Below are 12428 nucleotides of genomic sequence, written 5' to 3' on the forward strand. Positions count from 1 at the left end.
AATACTGAAAATTTTTACAATAATTTTACTGATGCAAAATGGACCTGAAGGACAAAACAAAGAAGGAACGGAGAAAAATCCTCCTGTGGTGGAAGAGGTTGTCACAAAGGCTAGCTGTTTCATCTCTATGGGGAGGTGACAGCCCAACGTGAGATTCTCCGCAGACCGGTGCAGGCGAGGGGCTTGACGGAAATGCGGGAAGGAACGCGTAGACCCGCGGGGAGGTCAGTAATTCCCCCGAAGTGGTCCACTCAGGCATGCGCAATCCAGACCTCAGAGTTGCTAAGGCCCCCAAGGCAGAGAGAGGCGCAAGATATGGTAACAACCAATCAAAGGGCCCAAGGGCTAATCAGTTAGCCAATCGAGACTCGAGATTGAATCGGAGCTTCAGCATTCTGCTCGCCCCACCAGTAACCAATCAGGAAACTGGCTACTTTGGGCGGACTTTTCAAAACAGCGAAAACAAAACAAATCGGGGACCTTTAAAAGGTGCGATGCGGCACGAACCTATCTCCTTCCGCCCCTCGCTTCTAACACTCCCTCTCTTTCCTCCTGGGGATCAATAGACGAATAAAGTCGGTGCCCAGATTCCATCTTGCGCCCTGGAACCGAGAGGGAGGATTGGTTCGGTAAAGCCATAGCGAGTCGAGGAAGCCACAAAGCTGACTGGAGACAGACGCTTAGGGACGGGACTCTTTTTCCAAGACTGCTGCGGCAGCGGCGGATCCCTCCGCGGGGAGTCACGTGCCCCACCCCCTTGGGGGCGTCGGAAACTCAAAACAAAAACAAGGGGTTTGCTTCGGCATCCGCAGCGGCGGCGGTGGAGCCCGCAGTCGGCCTGGGCTAGAGGGGCCGGCGCAGCGCCCCAGCAGGAGGGTGGGCGCGCGGGCAGCAGGATGAAGCCGGGGCTGTGAGGCCACAAGCGCCGGTGGCCGGAGGTGGGAAGGATTGGATGCCGGTCCGGGGGCACCGCTGAGGCGGCAGGTCTCTGACCTCGGAGACTGGTCCGGACGCCCCCGCCGCACCCAGTCCCCTCCGACCGTGACGCCGCGGGCCGGTGGAGGCGCGGTTCCAGCACGGTGAGTGGGCTCAGCCGGGATTGCAGAGTTTCTTTGTTCTTGGTCGGGGCTGCGGGGACTGATGTCAGAGTGGCCACCCCTCAGCCTGGGGAGCAGTTCCGGTCCTGCCCTCAACCGTAGGGCAGTGGGCACCCGGGAGCGGAGAGATGCTGATGGGATGCGTGCAGTGTCAAGGAAGCTGGAGGCAGTTCTTTGGTGCGGCCCCCCACCCCATTTTGTCACAGGGGGCTCTTTGGGGTGGATTTTGGATTGACAGCTCCTCGTCTCCGCACAGTTGCGGAATCGGGCATGGACAGGTGTTGTCTGGGCACTGAACGGGCTGGATTTTCTGACCCCCACCCCTGCCCGGACCCCGATCGACTGAGCCGCGCCACCCCAGCGCTTTCTGGAACCGAGGTCTCCGGCACTCCGGTTTTGTTCTGAGGAGGCGCAGTCTGTGCGCCTGGGAAAGGCTTGGGGGCTGGACTCCTGCGAGAGGGGCTTCTGGAGCCGGGCTCCGCGGGAGGGGCGGGGCTCGGGAGTCTCCTCCCTCCGGTTCTTTGTTCAGTCGCGAGACTTTCTTCCCCCATCCCCCCGCATTGTGCAAAGCCCCTACTCCAGGGATCCGCTGCTCTCGGAACCCGGGGTGCGTTCCACTGGGCAGAAGCCCCCTGGCCCCACGACTTCAGGTGGGGCGGGCCATTCGGACACCGCAGCCCCGGGTACAGTTTCCTGTTTGTGAAACGGCCGGGAGGCCCGGGCTGGCCGGCCTGACCCAGCGCTGGCCGGCGGACGTGCCCACGGCCCCTCCCCCTTGCACACCTCCCTGGCCGCGGGGGAGGATTCCGCCGGGCTCGGCTGGACGTGACTGGTCACCTCACCCGCTTCTCGCCGGGGTGTGCTGGTGCGCCCCTCGCTGGAGGTATTAACCCGTGCTCTTTTGTGCTCTCCCTCGCTCACCCCTGCCACCCCCAGGATACACTGAATTGTGTGTGGTGTCTTTGCTGCAGATGAAGGATTTGGGGGCAGAGTACTTGGCCGGTCGCGAAGGTGTCCAGCTCTTCGGATTGTTGAACCTCTACCTAGAGCAGGAACAGAGATTCCAACCTCGAGAAAAAGGGCTGAGCTTGATCGAGGCTACCCTGGAGGTAAGTTCACAGGAAAGATAGCTTGCGGCAGCCGCTGACTGGGCTTGGGGAGGTGACTTTAAAAATACGTGTGTGTGTGTATACACACATACACATAGACACATATTTATATTTTTATTTTAGTTGAGTCTGGATTAAAGGCTGCAAAGTTTCTTAAGACCAAAATCGATCTTCTTAGAGTATTAAGATAAATCTTAATACCGCGTCATTGGTTTTGTTTCTTAGCAAGAACGAGAGCGATACTAACTCTAGGGAAGTGTGGCTTCAGAAGTGACACCCCGAATCTGCATCTTCTGAGTGGGAGAGTCCCTGGAAATTGAGCAGGTCATTTGTGGAAATACCCTTTGCCTATGCAATACTTCGGTATTGTAGGCTCCTAAGTGGTTTTCCTTTTTTTAATAAAAGGAAACAAGGAACCTTCTATGTGTCCATTACAAGGGAAATGGATTATATTTGCTGTAACCCTCTGAAAGTGTGGCATCAGTTTGCTTTATATTGAGTTGCTGAATGTCTGATGATGTATATATGTTTTTTGTGTGATTTGCCCAATTATGTGATGTATATTTTTAAAAATTGGTGATGTATACACATTTTCTATCTGAATAACTGCAGCACTTTGATTCAGTGATAGCACTCTGCCCCCCATATTCTTGAAGATTAAGTGAAACAATTACCTTCTTTGAATCTGTGTGTATTACCCATTTTAGTTCTAAGACAGGCATAAACTTTGGCTCTTGGTTTTTATTGCAGACGGATAACACTTTGTGTCCAAGATTGAGAAATGCCAAAGTCGAAGATTTGAGGAGTTTAACCAACTTTTTTGGATCTTGCACTGAAACTTTTGTTTTGGCTGTCAATATTTTGGACAGATTCTTGGCTCTTATGAAGGTATTTAATCACTTTTTGTAAACACAACTTCATTTTTTAATACCCGGTGCCCAGCACAATACCTAGCGTAAAGGATTCAGTAACTATTTGGTAAATGAATGTATTTGTTATTATATATAAGCATTTTTAGTGATCGGAGTTGTGATGTTTAGTTCAGATTAAGAGACTACAAAAGTCAGTGTATTGTTGTATCTTAGGTTTTGCTGTATCTCCTACGTACCTTCTCTTTGAAGATGTGACGCAATGAAGAGTACTTTTTTTTGGGTGTTTTGTATCTACACAGCTCTCAAAATAAGGTTTTCATATTTTTATTTCCCAGTGTGTTTCTGTTAAGCCTAGGTATTTTTAAACACCTGAAATGTGCCATATATATAGCAGTATGTTAAAGGTGACCTAGTGCCTTCCCTATGAGAAACGTTTTCAAAACAGGGAGCCACAGTCTTATTAACAGTTACCAGCGACTCATAAAATTTCACTTATTTGTGGAGTCTAAAATATGACACAAATGAACCTGTCTATGAAACAGAAACAGAACTAAGGACAAAGAGAATAGACTGGGGGGTGCCAGAGGGGTGGGAGAGGGTTGGATTGGGAGTTTGGAATTCGCAGATGCGAACTGGTGTCTACAAAATGGATGAATGACAGGGCCCTACTGTGTAGCACAGGGAACTCTCTATCCTATGATGAACCAGAATGGGAAATAATATGAAAAAGAATGTATATTCGTATATATGTGTATATATTGACGGAGTTACTTTGCTGAATAGCGGTAATATATATAACATTGTAATTCAACTATACTTCACTTGAAAATAAATTTAAAAAAACATTGATCAGTAACTGTTAGAAAAATGTTCTTCTTCTGCCAGTAGGATTCTTGTCAGCTGCTGGGTCAGTTTTCAGGGCACTGAAAGGAAAAGGGCAACCATCTGTCCATGGCGGCTTTTCCATCTGCTCCCCTCTGCGCATCTGATGCAGTAGCTCTCTTGGGGCAAATTTGCATTGAGGCATAGGATGGTCCTTAAATAGATAAGAAGATCAAAAGATGAATATGTTACTTTATATTCAAAGAAGTATATTTTCTTGGTGTTAGGCTTAATTTATTTTGAGGGAGATTGTACTATTATGAGTTTCGTAAGTTAGAAATACAGTGTATTTAGAAACCTAGCTTTTAAATTTGCATTAATATTTTTTTTAGCTGCGTTTAAATTAAATGCTCAAAATGTTTTTTCTGTTTTTTCAAGGGAGGTTAAGACAGCTTAAAATGTAAAAACGGTTAAGTATAATTGTATGTAAGGGTAAATACAAGGAAGCAGTTTGATCATGTTCTATCTTAAGAGAAGGGGCTCACTGCAGTATTTTAAGTGTCTACTTTGCAAAGTTAAAGTGACAGTTGTTGGAAGAAACCTTTTGTTCCTTGTTTTTCAGGTGAAACCTAAGCATTTGTCTTGCATTGGAGTCTGTTGTTTTTTGCTGGCTGCTAGAATAGTTGAAGAAGAATGCAATATTCCATCTACTCATGACGTGATCCGGATTAGCCAATGTAAATGTACTGCTTCTGACATAAAGCGGATGGAAAAAATAATTTCAGAAAAATTGCACTATGAATTCGAAGCTACTACTGCCTTAAACTTTTTGCACTTATACCATACTATCGTACTTTGTCATACTTCAGAAAGGTCAGTGGGATTAAAAATGAAAATTTTGTACTTTAGCTTTGCTGTAACTAACAGTAAAGAATTAGAATGCCAGTGAATATTTTTATACCTTCCAGTTTAATAAACATTTTATTCTTTCTTTTTGATTGTATAGGAAAGAAATACTGAGCCTTGATAAATTAGAAGCTCAGCTGAAAGCTTGCTGCTGCCGACTTACATTTTCAAAAGCAAAAGTAAGTTAATTTCTTACTTATATCTCAGTTTCTATTTTGAATTAAAAATATTTATTTTTCTTACTTTTTTTTCTTGTAGCCATCCATACTAGCTTTGTGCCTTCTCAATTTGGAAGTAGAAACTTTGAAATCCATTGAATTGTTGGAAATTCTCCTGCTTGTTAAAAAACATTCCAAGGTAAATTAAATATCTTCAGAACTTGTTCTTTATAGCAGATTTCTTACTGGTATTTTATTTTTTCTGTGGTGACTTAATCATTTTTAACACTTTATGGGGCTCTTAACTTTTATTCATTTTTTTCTTTGTATCTTAAGTGTTGATGTTCTTCTCCAAATGCAGCTTCAACTCAGACGGTATTAAGCTGGAGTGGAATCTGATCACTTGGCCTAGCCTCTTTCTGTATTCAGACATCCCTTCCCTAGTCTTCTTGCCAGTTGGTAGTACAGTGGTCTGTGTCGCCCTGCACATGTTGTTCTAAAATGCGTACTAAGAAGTCAACTCAGTAAAGACACCAACAGCATCCTAGGACATCTGTAGGACTGAGACATTGCCCCCCATAGTAGCATTACCAAAATAACATCAACTGTGTTTTTGCTTTTAAACTCCTTTGTCAGGCCAGCCTAATAAGTTTTTTCAATCATAAAGAGGTGTAAACCAAACAGTCACAGTCCTTTTTCTTCAACTGGTAGTCTGGTTGGAGAAGTATGGAACTGAACACAAGGCAGGGTCTGTGTCTCTAAACAGAGGATGTGCTTGAAAGTTTGGTTAGCAGAGAAGTGGACTAGACCATGAGAGGCATGATGGCTGGGACCCTGGCTGTACCAAAAAGCATCTTAGACACTGAAAGTTTGGGAATCAGTTCAGGGTAGGTTTGTAGATAGAATGTCTAGGTGCTAGTCACAAGCAGGAATAAAGGCATCTAACTAGTTTTTAGAAGCATGGAAATAAGGAGTCATGGATGACCAAGATGTGGGCCTAGTGGTGTAGCGAATATTGGCCCCATTGAGGGAAATTTCAAAGAAGTTAATGTCAAAGAAGTATGATTTTAGGTACTTGGAGAAGGAAATGGCAATCCACTCCAGGACTATTGCTTGGAAAATCCCATGGACAGAGGAGCCTGGTAGGCTACAGTCCATGGGCTCGCAAAGAGTCGGACACGACTGAGCGACTTCACTTTCTTTCATACCTGCCTGATAGGTAGGTGTCTAGCAGATTCTTGCCAGTCTAAATTATAGTTGGAGCTTGAGATTAGGAATTTCTTATGAGGAATATTAGTTGAAACCTGAGTCCCTTGCTTAGGGGTCAGTTAAAACTCTGGGTTTTCGGTATTGGCAGTTTCCCTGTTAGGATCCAAGTGAAGGAATGTGAAGTACACAGATACAAGCATTCAGGTGGGAAAGAGGTTTTCAAGAAGGAAGTGGTCAAGAGTATTGAATTTTGGTGAGAGTTCCAGTATAATGAGAATTGAAGGAGCTTAGTTGGCATGTAGGAGGTGATGTCAGGAGAATGAGAGGTAGAAGCCAGGTTGCAAGGGGATTAAGATGTGGCTGGATTCGGTGGAAATGGAAGCCAGGATGACCCAAAATCCTCATCTGCTTGTGGTCAGGTACATGCAGCGTGAAGCATTTTAACAGCTGACTTCCAGTCATTGTTTTAGTGATGAATTTATTAATTTGGATCTAAACCTTTTATAGTATTGTTATTTGGAAACAATCTTCAGTGAAAATTGATTCCTTGAAATAAATTGGGGCACTCCCCAGTGGCGGAGGAACTGTGCCCGTCTGGGGAAATTCCTCTTCTCTTTTATTTCCAGCTTCTTCTTTCACATATATCTGGTGTTTTAATACAAATGCATATTTTAGCAGTCCAATTAAAGCTATGTTACAGAAACCTAAATTCTGTTAAATTCCTTTGCATTGTGACTATCAAAGAATGTACTTGATAATTGGTGTATTAACAGACCTGTTGTTTATAGGCAGTGTGTTTTCTTAAAATAGGTAGAATCCTCTGGAAGTATTTTATACCTGTGGTGCTCCTCGCCTGAAGCAGTGGTTACCAAATTTTGACTGCATATAAGAATCATCTGAGGAGCTTTAAAAAAATCTTGGATGACCGCCCCCCCATACCAATTAAGTAAAAGTATCGGGGGTGGGAGCCAGGCACAGTATTTTTTAAGAATCATGGAGTAAGTCCAAGGTATAACAAGGTTTGGGAACCACTGTCATAACTACTTCAGTTAAATTTTTTTTTTTTTTTTCAGGTGAATGACTCCGAATTTGTTTACTGGAGGGAGTTAGTTTCTAAATGCCTAGCCGAATATTCTTCTCCTGAATGTTGCAAACCAGATCTTAAGAAGCTGGTTTGGATCGTTTCAAGGCGCACAGCCCAGAACCTCCACAACAGCTATTACAGTGTTCCTGAGCTGCCAACAATACCAGAGGGGGGGTGTTTTGATGAAAGTGAAAGGTAAGCAGGTTCCTTGACTAATTAGACTTCCCCAGACTAAGACTGATTTTTGTATATCAGAGCCCGCACCTCTAATGGCATCATTTCTTTGGGTGAGAAAATTAACCAGAAGTAGTTTTTATAGGTAATAGGTGGGAAGTGTACACCCCCCCCCCCCCAAAAAAAAAAAATAACAACAGAAACCAGCATCCTATACACCATTACCTCCCAGGGCTTATAACTGAAAGCATGTACCTTTTGGCCACTGTCACCTACCACCCTCTCCCCTCACCCCCGGCAACCACCCATCTGTTCTCTGCATCTGTGAGTTCTGTTTTTTGTTTTTAGATTCTACATATAGGTGACATCATGCTGTATTTGTTGTTCTCTGACTTATTTCATTCCTCCCTTATTAAAAACTGGTTGTTTCCCATCTCCCTTGCTCTTTGAAATTCAGTTGAGTTAGAAAACAAGCAAATAGCTTTCTGGGCTTTTTAACATTAGTATGAATTCCTAAAATGGTACTGTGGGAAGAGGCTGTGGGTTAAATGACTGGAAACTAAAGGGAACTGCCATCACTGATGCAGCCGAGTTCTGGGGATATTTTTAGTTTTGTCAGATGCCTTTGTCTTGTTCAGAATTTATTTTTGTTAGTAAGTGAACTTAATTTTATTAAATTTGACCGTTTTATGCTGTAGGGAGAAAAGACCAGAAGTACCATTTTAATAGCTTGTTGGTCTCTTGGTTTGATATTTGAGAAGATCATTGATGCAATTATTGATGTGAGAAAGACATGTGATAGGACTTTGTCATTAGTCTGTGTTTATTGGATTTAAGGGCTTCCCTGGTGGCTCAGATGGTAGAGAATCTGCCTGCAGTAAAGGAGACCTGGGTTTGATCCCTGGGTTGGGAAGATCCCCTGAAGAAGGGAATGGCTACCCACTCCAGTATTCTTGCCTGGAGAATTCCATGGACAGAGGAGCCTGGCAGGCTACAATCCATGGGGTCGCAAAGAGTCAGACACAACTGAGCCACTAATACTTTCACTTCACTTTTCATTGGATTTAAAATACTTAAAATACTTTAGAATTCTAGTTAGTATTACTTGGTATAAGAATATTAGTTTGGCAAGAGGTAATTAGTTTAAACCCCTTAAGCGAATCTGTATTTTCTAAGGAGATTACAATAGACTTCCCTTTAGGAAGGCCTTCTAAGTTAAATTTTGTCTCTGTAGAGCTTAAATTTTGAATGTAAAAATCCTGAGACTAGAACTACTTGTTCAGCAGTTTAATTTTGCCAGTGTGACATTTGAGTGTGTTTTAAATAATGGGATCCTCTTCTCTGTTTTTCCTTTCAGCGAGGACTCTTGTGAAGACATGAGTTGTGGAGAAGAGAGCCTCAGCAGCTCCCCTCACAGGGATCAAGAGTGCACGTTCTTCTTCAGCTTCAAAGTGGCACAGACACTGTGCTTTCCGTCTTAGAAATCCATTGTCCTGGGCCCGGGTTTTAAGTGTGTGTACAGGTTTCAAAGCAATAAATGGAGTAGGTAGCTTCCTGGTCCACCCCCATCCAGGCAGGAATTGCATCGACTCTGGAATACCTACCTTCTGTTTATTATTCAGATCAGATCTGGCCTATTTTCATATTTAATCCTAAGCCATCAAATGGGTTAGTGCCTCTTAAACAATTAACAATACTTTAGACATTGGCACTTTATTTTTCTCATTGATCTTTAGCTACTTGGGGGAGGAGGGAAGGTGCTGATACCTTCAATTTACTACTTTTCAAGATGATTTTTAAAAGATGAGTAGTGTAGCGTCCACTTTTTATAAAGCTTTCAGGTGTCTTTATGGAAACAGATTGGGAGTGTGAAAGTGCTGACTTAGCAGGTACGACGGCTGATCCTTTAATGGTTTATCTTAGGTCTCTCCCTCCCCCCCATTCTCAGAGCAGAGAATATACTCTTAATTGTCAAACACCTTTTCGGTTGTTTTTGTCTTTTAAATGATCAATGTACTCTCTGATGCAGACTTTAGAAATTTAGTAGGAGTTAGAATATTGACATTTCTGTGATTTTAGTGTGTAGTATCTTCATTTCTTTGAGGTTTCTGCCAAAGCAGAATAAGCAGCAGACTACAGTAGTTGGATAGTTGCATTCCTAATGCTTAAGTATTGTCAGACTATAGTGTTATTTTAATGTTTTTAAAGCACTCCATAATCTGCTAGTTTTGCATGTATTTGTATGAAAGCAGTGCAGCAGGTTGAACAGAACTAGTTAACTGTGGAATGGATAAATGTTGATCTAGTAGCACATTTTATCTCATTTTCTTCTATTAGAGAAGTCTGCATGATTATGTTTTATTTCCTTTGTAATTCACATTTCAAAAATAATGGTATTGTATATGGGTGCCAAGAATATGAACTGTAAAAAAGAAACCTAAGTGTTTGTAGTATTATAGTTTTAAGCATATTTGTGTGGTGATACAGCCATAAGAAAAGGGATTTATAAACTCTGTACACATGAGATTTTGTACAGAGAACTTTTTTTAAACTTTATAAACTGTATATGAAAGTGTAAATCTTTAAAAATGTACATAAAATACTGTATTTTTTTACCGTGTGTGTGATAGTCTAGTCATTGCATGTAAATATAATTTATTGTGTATCCTGTATTATCACTCATATAGTGATGACTTACTTTTTTACTGGTAAGTCAACATCCATTGGATGTCTTTTGAAGTGAATCTTTTTGAAGTAATAGATTACAACTGAAAATAAAAATATTAACAAATGCTATTCCTTGTTTGCAGTCACATTTTAATTTTTAACTTTGGTGAAAAAGTGCTTGCTGTATTTCAGTTAGGCTTGAGGTAAGCCTGGAGTGCCTACAGGAAGAGCCCTTTCCCTTGGTTACTACAAGTCCCTCAGGTAGTGTTTCCTCACTGCAGTTTGGCCCTGAGCCTTGGAGATACTGAAAGTGAATCTGTGGAGAGTTGACCTCTTTGGGGTGAACTCATATTAAATGAAAGAGCGACACATTAGCCTGAATGCCTTTTAGTTTATAGTGAAAGCCAACAGATGTCAAGTAGACCAGAATGCTCAGGTTGGCGGGTTAGTACAGTCTTTTCTGCAGACAAGCCAGATTGTCTTCAGAATGTCACTTGGTGAATATGCCCACTAGGGGTGTCAACTCTGATTGGACCTAGGCAGCTTCTGGCTCTTTGATCTCTTTTTCCAAGCTTTAGGCTTGATAAGCAAGTAGTAGGTTTTTTTTGTTTTCCTGAATGGGGTCTCCAGCTAGTTTGGTATGTAGACTTTTGTTTTCTTTAGTTAGAAAATGAGATATACTGAATATGGTGGTCTTGTAATAACCTCTTCTCCCTTGGAGACGGGAATGGTTTCCTACCCTCCCAGTGGAGAATCTCTGTAACCCTCAACCTCTTACCAAGTAATTTTGGCAAGTAGTAGACAATGTATTCTACTTTAAGCTCTTTTTAAGTCTTTATTGAGTTACAGTGCTGCTTCTGTAAGATGTTTTGGTTTTTTGATCCCTGTTTCCTCTTGCCTCGTGCCTCCTGCCTCCTGCCTCCTGCCTCCTGCATGGAGGCCACCATTTATTTTTACGGTGTATCTACTGCTTCCACTTTTCTTCCTCTAGCTTGGTTCAGACCTGTATTCTTTATCAGCAGGAATACTACCGTACCTTATTGATCTCTCAGATTCAAGGCTTCCTTTTGATTCCCTCGCTGCCTAGATAGCCTGTTAAAATATGCAAATCTTATGCAAACATGCAAATTTGCCCTGAAAAGCTACCTCTCAATTAGGGTAAAGTCCATGTTGTGACATACAAGTCTCTTCCTAATCAGAACATTGCATCTCTCTCTGGTCTTTTTTTTTTTTCCTTGCCATTTCCTATAGCTACAAAATATGTATTAAAAAGAAGTAACTGGCAGCTGTGTGGGAGATGAAGTAGAGCAGGAAGAGACCACTCAGGAGTCCTGCAGAAACCCAAGAAGTGATGAAGGTGATGGGATGAAGGTGGGACTTGAGAGGCACTGTCCTTTGTAGGCATTATCAAGTATACTCACAGACAAGGTCAAGAGCGTGATTAAGCCCTTCTTGGGCCATTCACAAGGTGGCTTCCCATAATAGGAATAAAATTGAAAATCAAGTCTCCTGACCCATTCACAGCAGAGGTGAGGAAAAGGCTGCCATTTTGGTCTCTTCCTTGCCCCTTGATTTGGCAAGAGATTTAGCCTTTCAGGTTTTGATTCTATTTCCCAGGATGTGGTGCACATACTTCACTGCTTCTGTCAGTGAACTGTGCTTAGCTGTGGCTCTCCCTTATCCTGTGGTTGCCACCCATCTGACCCTTGGGAAGCGAGATTGGACAAATAACATGTTTCATTCACCTGTTAGACTCAAGAGTTAATATTCAGGTTAAGTACAGAGGCGGAGAAGGCAATGGCACCCCACTCCAGTACTCTTGCCTGGAAAATCCCATGGACAGAGGAGCCTGGTAGGCTGCAGTCCATGGGATCACAAAGAGTCGGATACAACTGAGCAACTTCACTTTCATTCACTTTCATGCATTGGAGAAGGAAATGGCAACCCACGCCAGTGTTCTTGCCTGGAGAATCCCAGGGAGCGGGGAGCCTGGTGGGCTGCCTTCTATGGGGTCTCACAGAGTCGGACACGACTGAAGTGACTTAGCAGTAGCAGTAGCAGTAAGTACAGAGGCATTGGTTCCAGAATACTTCTCACAACAATTTTAACCATTTTCTTGGCCTAGGATCTGCCATTTTCCTTCAATTTCTTTCACTGGGCTTCCCCAGTAAAGAATCTGCCTGTAATGCAAGAGACCCAGGTTCAATCCTTGGGTCGGGAAGATTCCCTGGAGGAGGGCATGGCAACCCACTGCAATATTCTTGCTTGGAGAATCCCATAGACAGAGGAGCTTGGGGGGGCTATAGTTCATAGGGTTGCAAAGAGTTGGA

General features: G+C 43.0%; 1 protein-coding gene across 3 annotated transcripts; it reads left to right on the forward strand.

Moving 5' to 3' along the window:
• Nucleotides 1–713: 713 nt before the first annotated feature.
• On the forward strand, nucleotides 714–10227 carry CCNG2 (cyclin G2). Of its 3 annotated transcripts, none has more exons than XM_040237159.1 (8): nucleotides 714–1079; nucleotides 2069–2206; nucleotides 2957–3094; nucleotides 4523–4773; nucleotides 4907–4985; nucleotides 5065–5163; nucleotides 7247–7452; nucleotides 8789–10227. In XM_040237159.1, the coding sequence occupies exons 2-8, from the start codon at nucleotides 2069–2071 to the stop codon at nucleotides 8910–8912; spliced, it is 1035 nt and encodes a 344-aa protein (XP_040093093.1). In that variant the 5' UTR covers nucleotides 714–1079; the 3' UTR covers nucleotides 8913–10227. The 3 variants fall into 3 exon arrangements, with proteins under 3 accessions (XP_040093093.1, XP_040093094.1, XP_040093095.1); XM_040237160.1 differs by having other exon boundaries at nucleotides 1031–1079; nucleotides 2034–2206; XM_040237161.1 differs by lacking the exon at nucleotides 714–1079 and adding an exon at nucleotides 1649–1980.
• The last annotated feature ends 2201 nt before the right edge of the window (nucleotides 10228–12428 follow it).

Source organism: Oryx dammah, unplaced genomic scaffold, assembly GCF_014754425.2.
Source record: "Oryx dammah isolate SB20612 unplaced genomic scaffold, SCBI_Odam_1.1 HiC_scaffold_3, whole genome shotgun sequence".
Classification (NCBI taxonomy): domain Eukaryota; kingdom Metazoa; phylum Chordata; class Mammalia; order Artiodactyla; family Bovidae; genus Oryx; species Oryx dammah.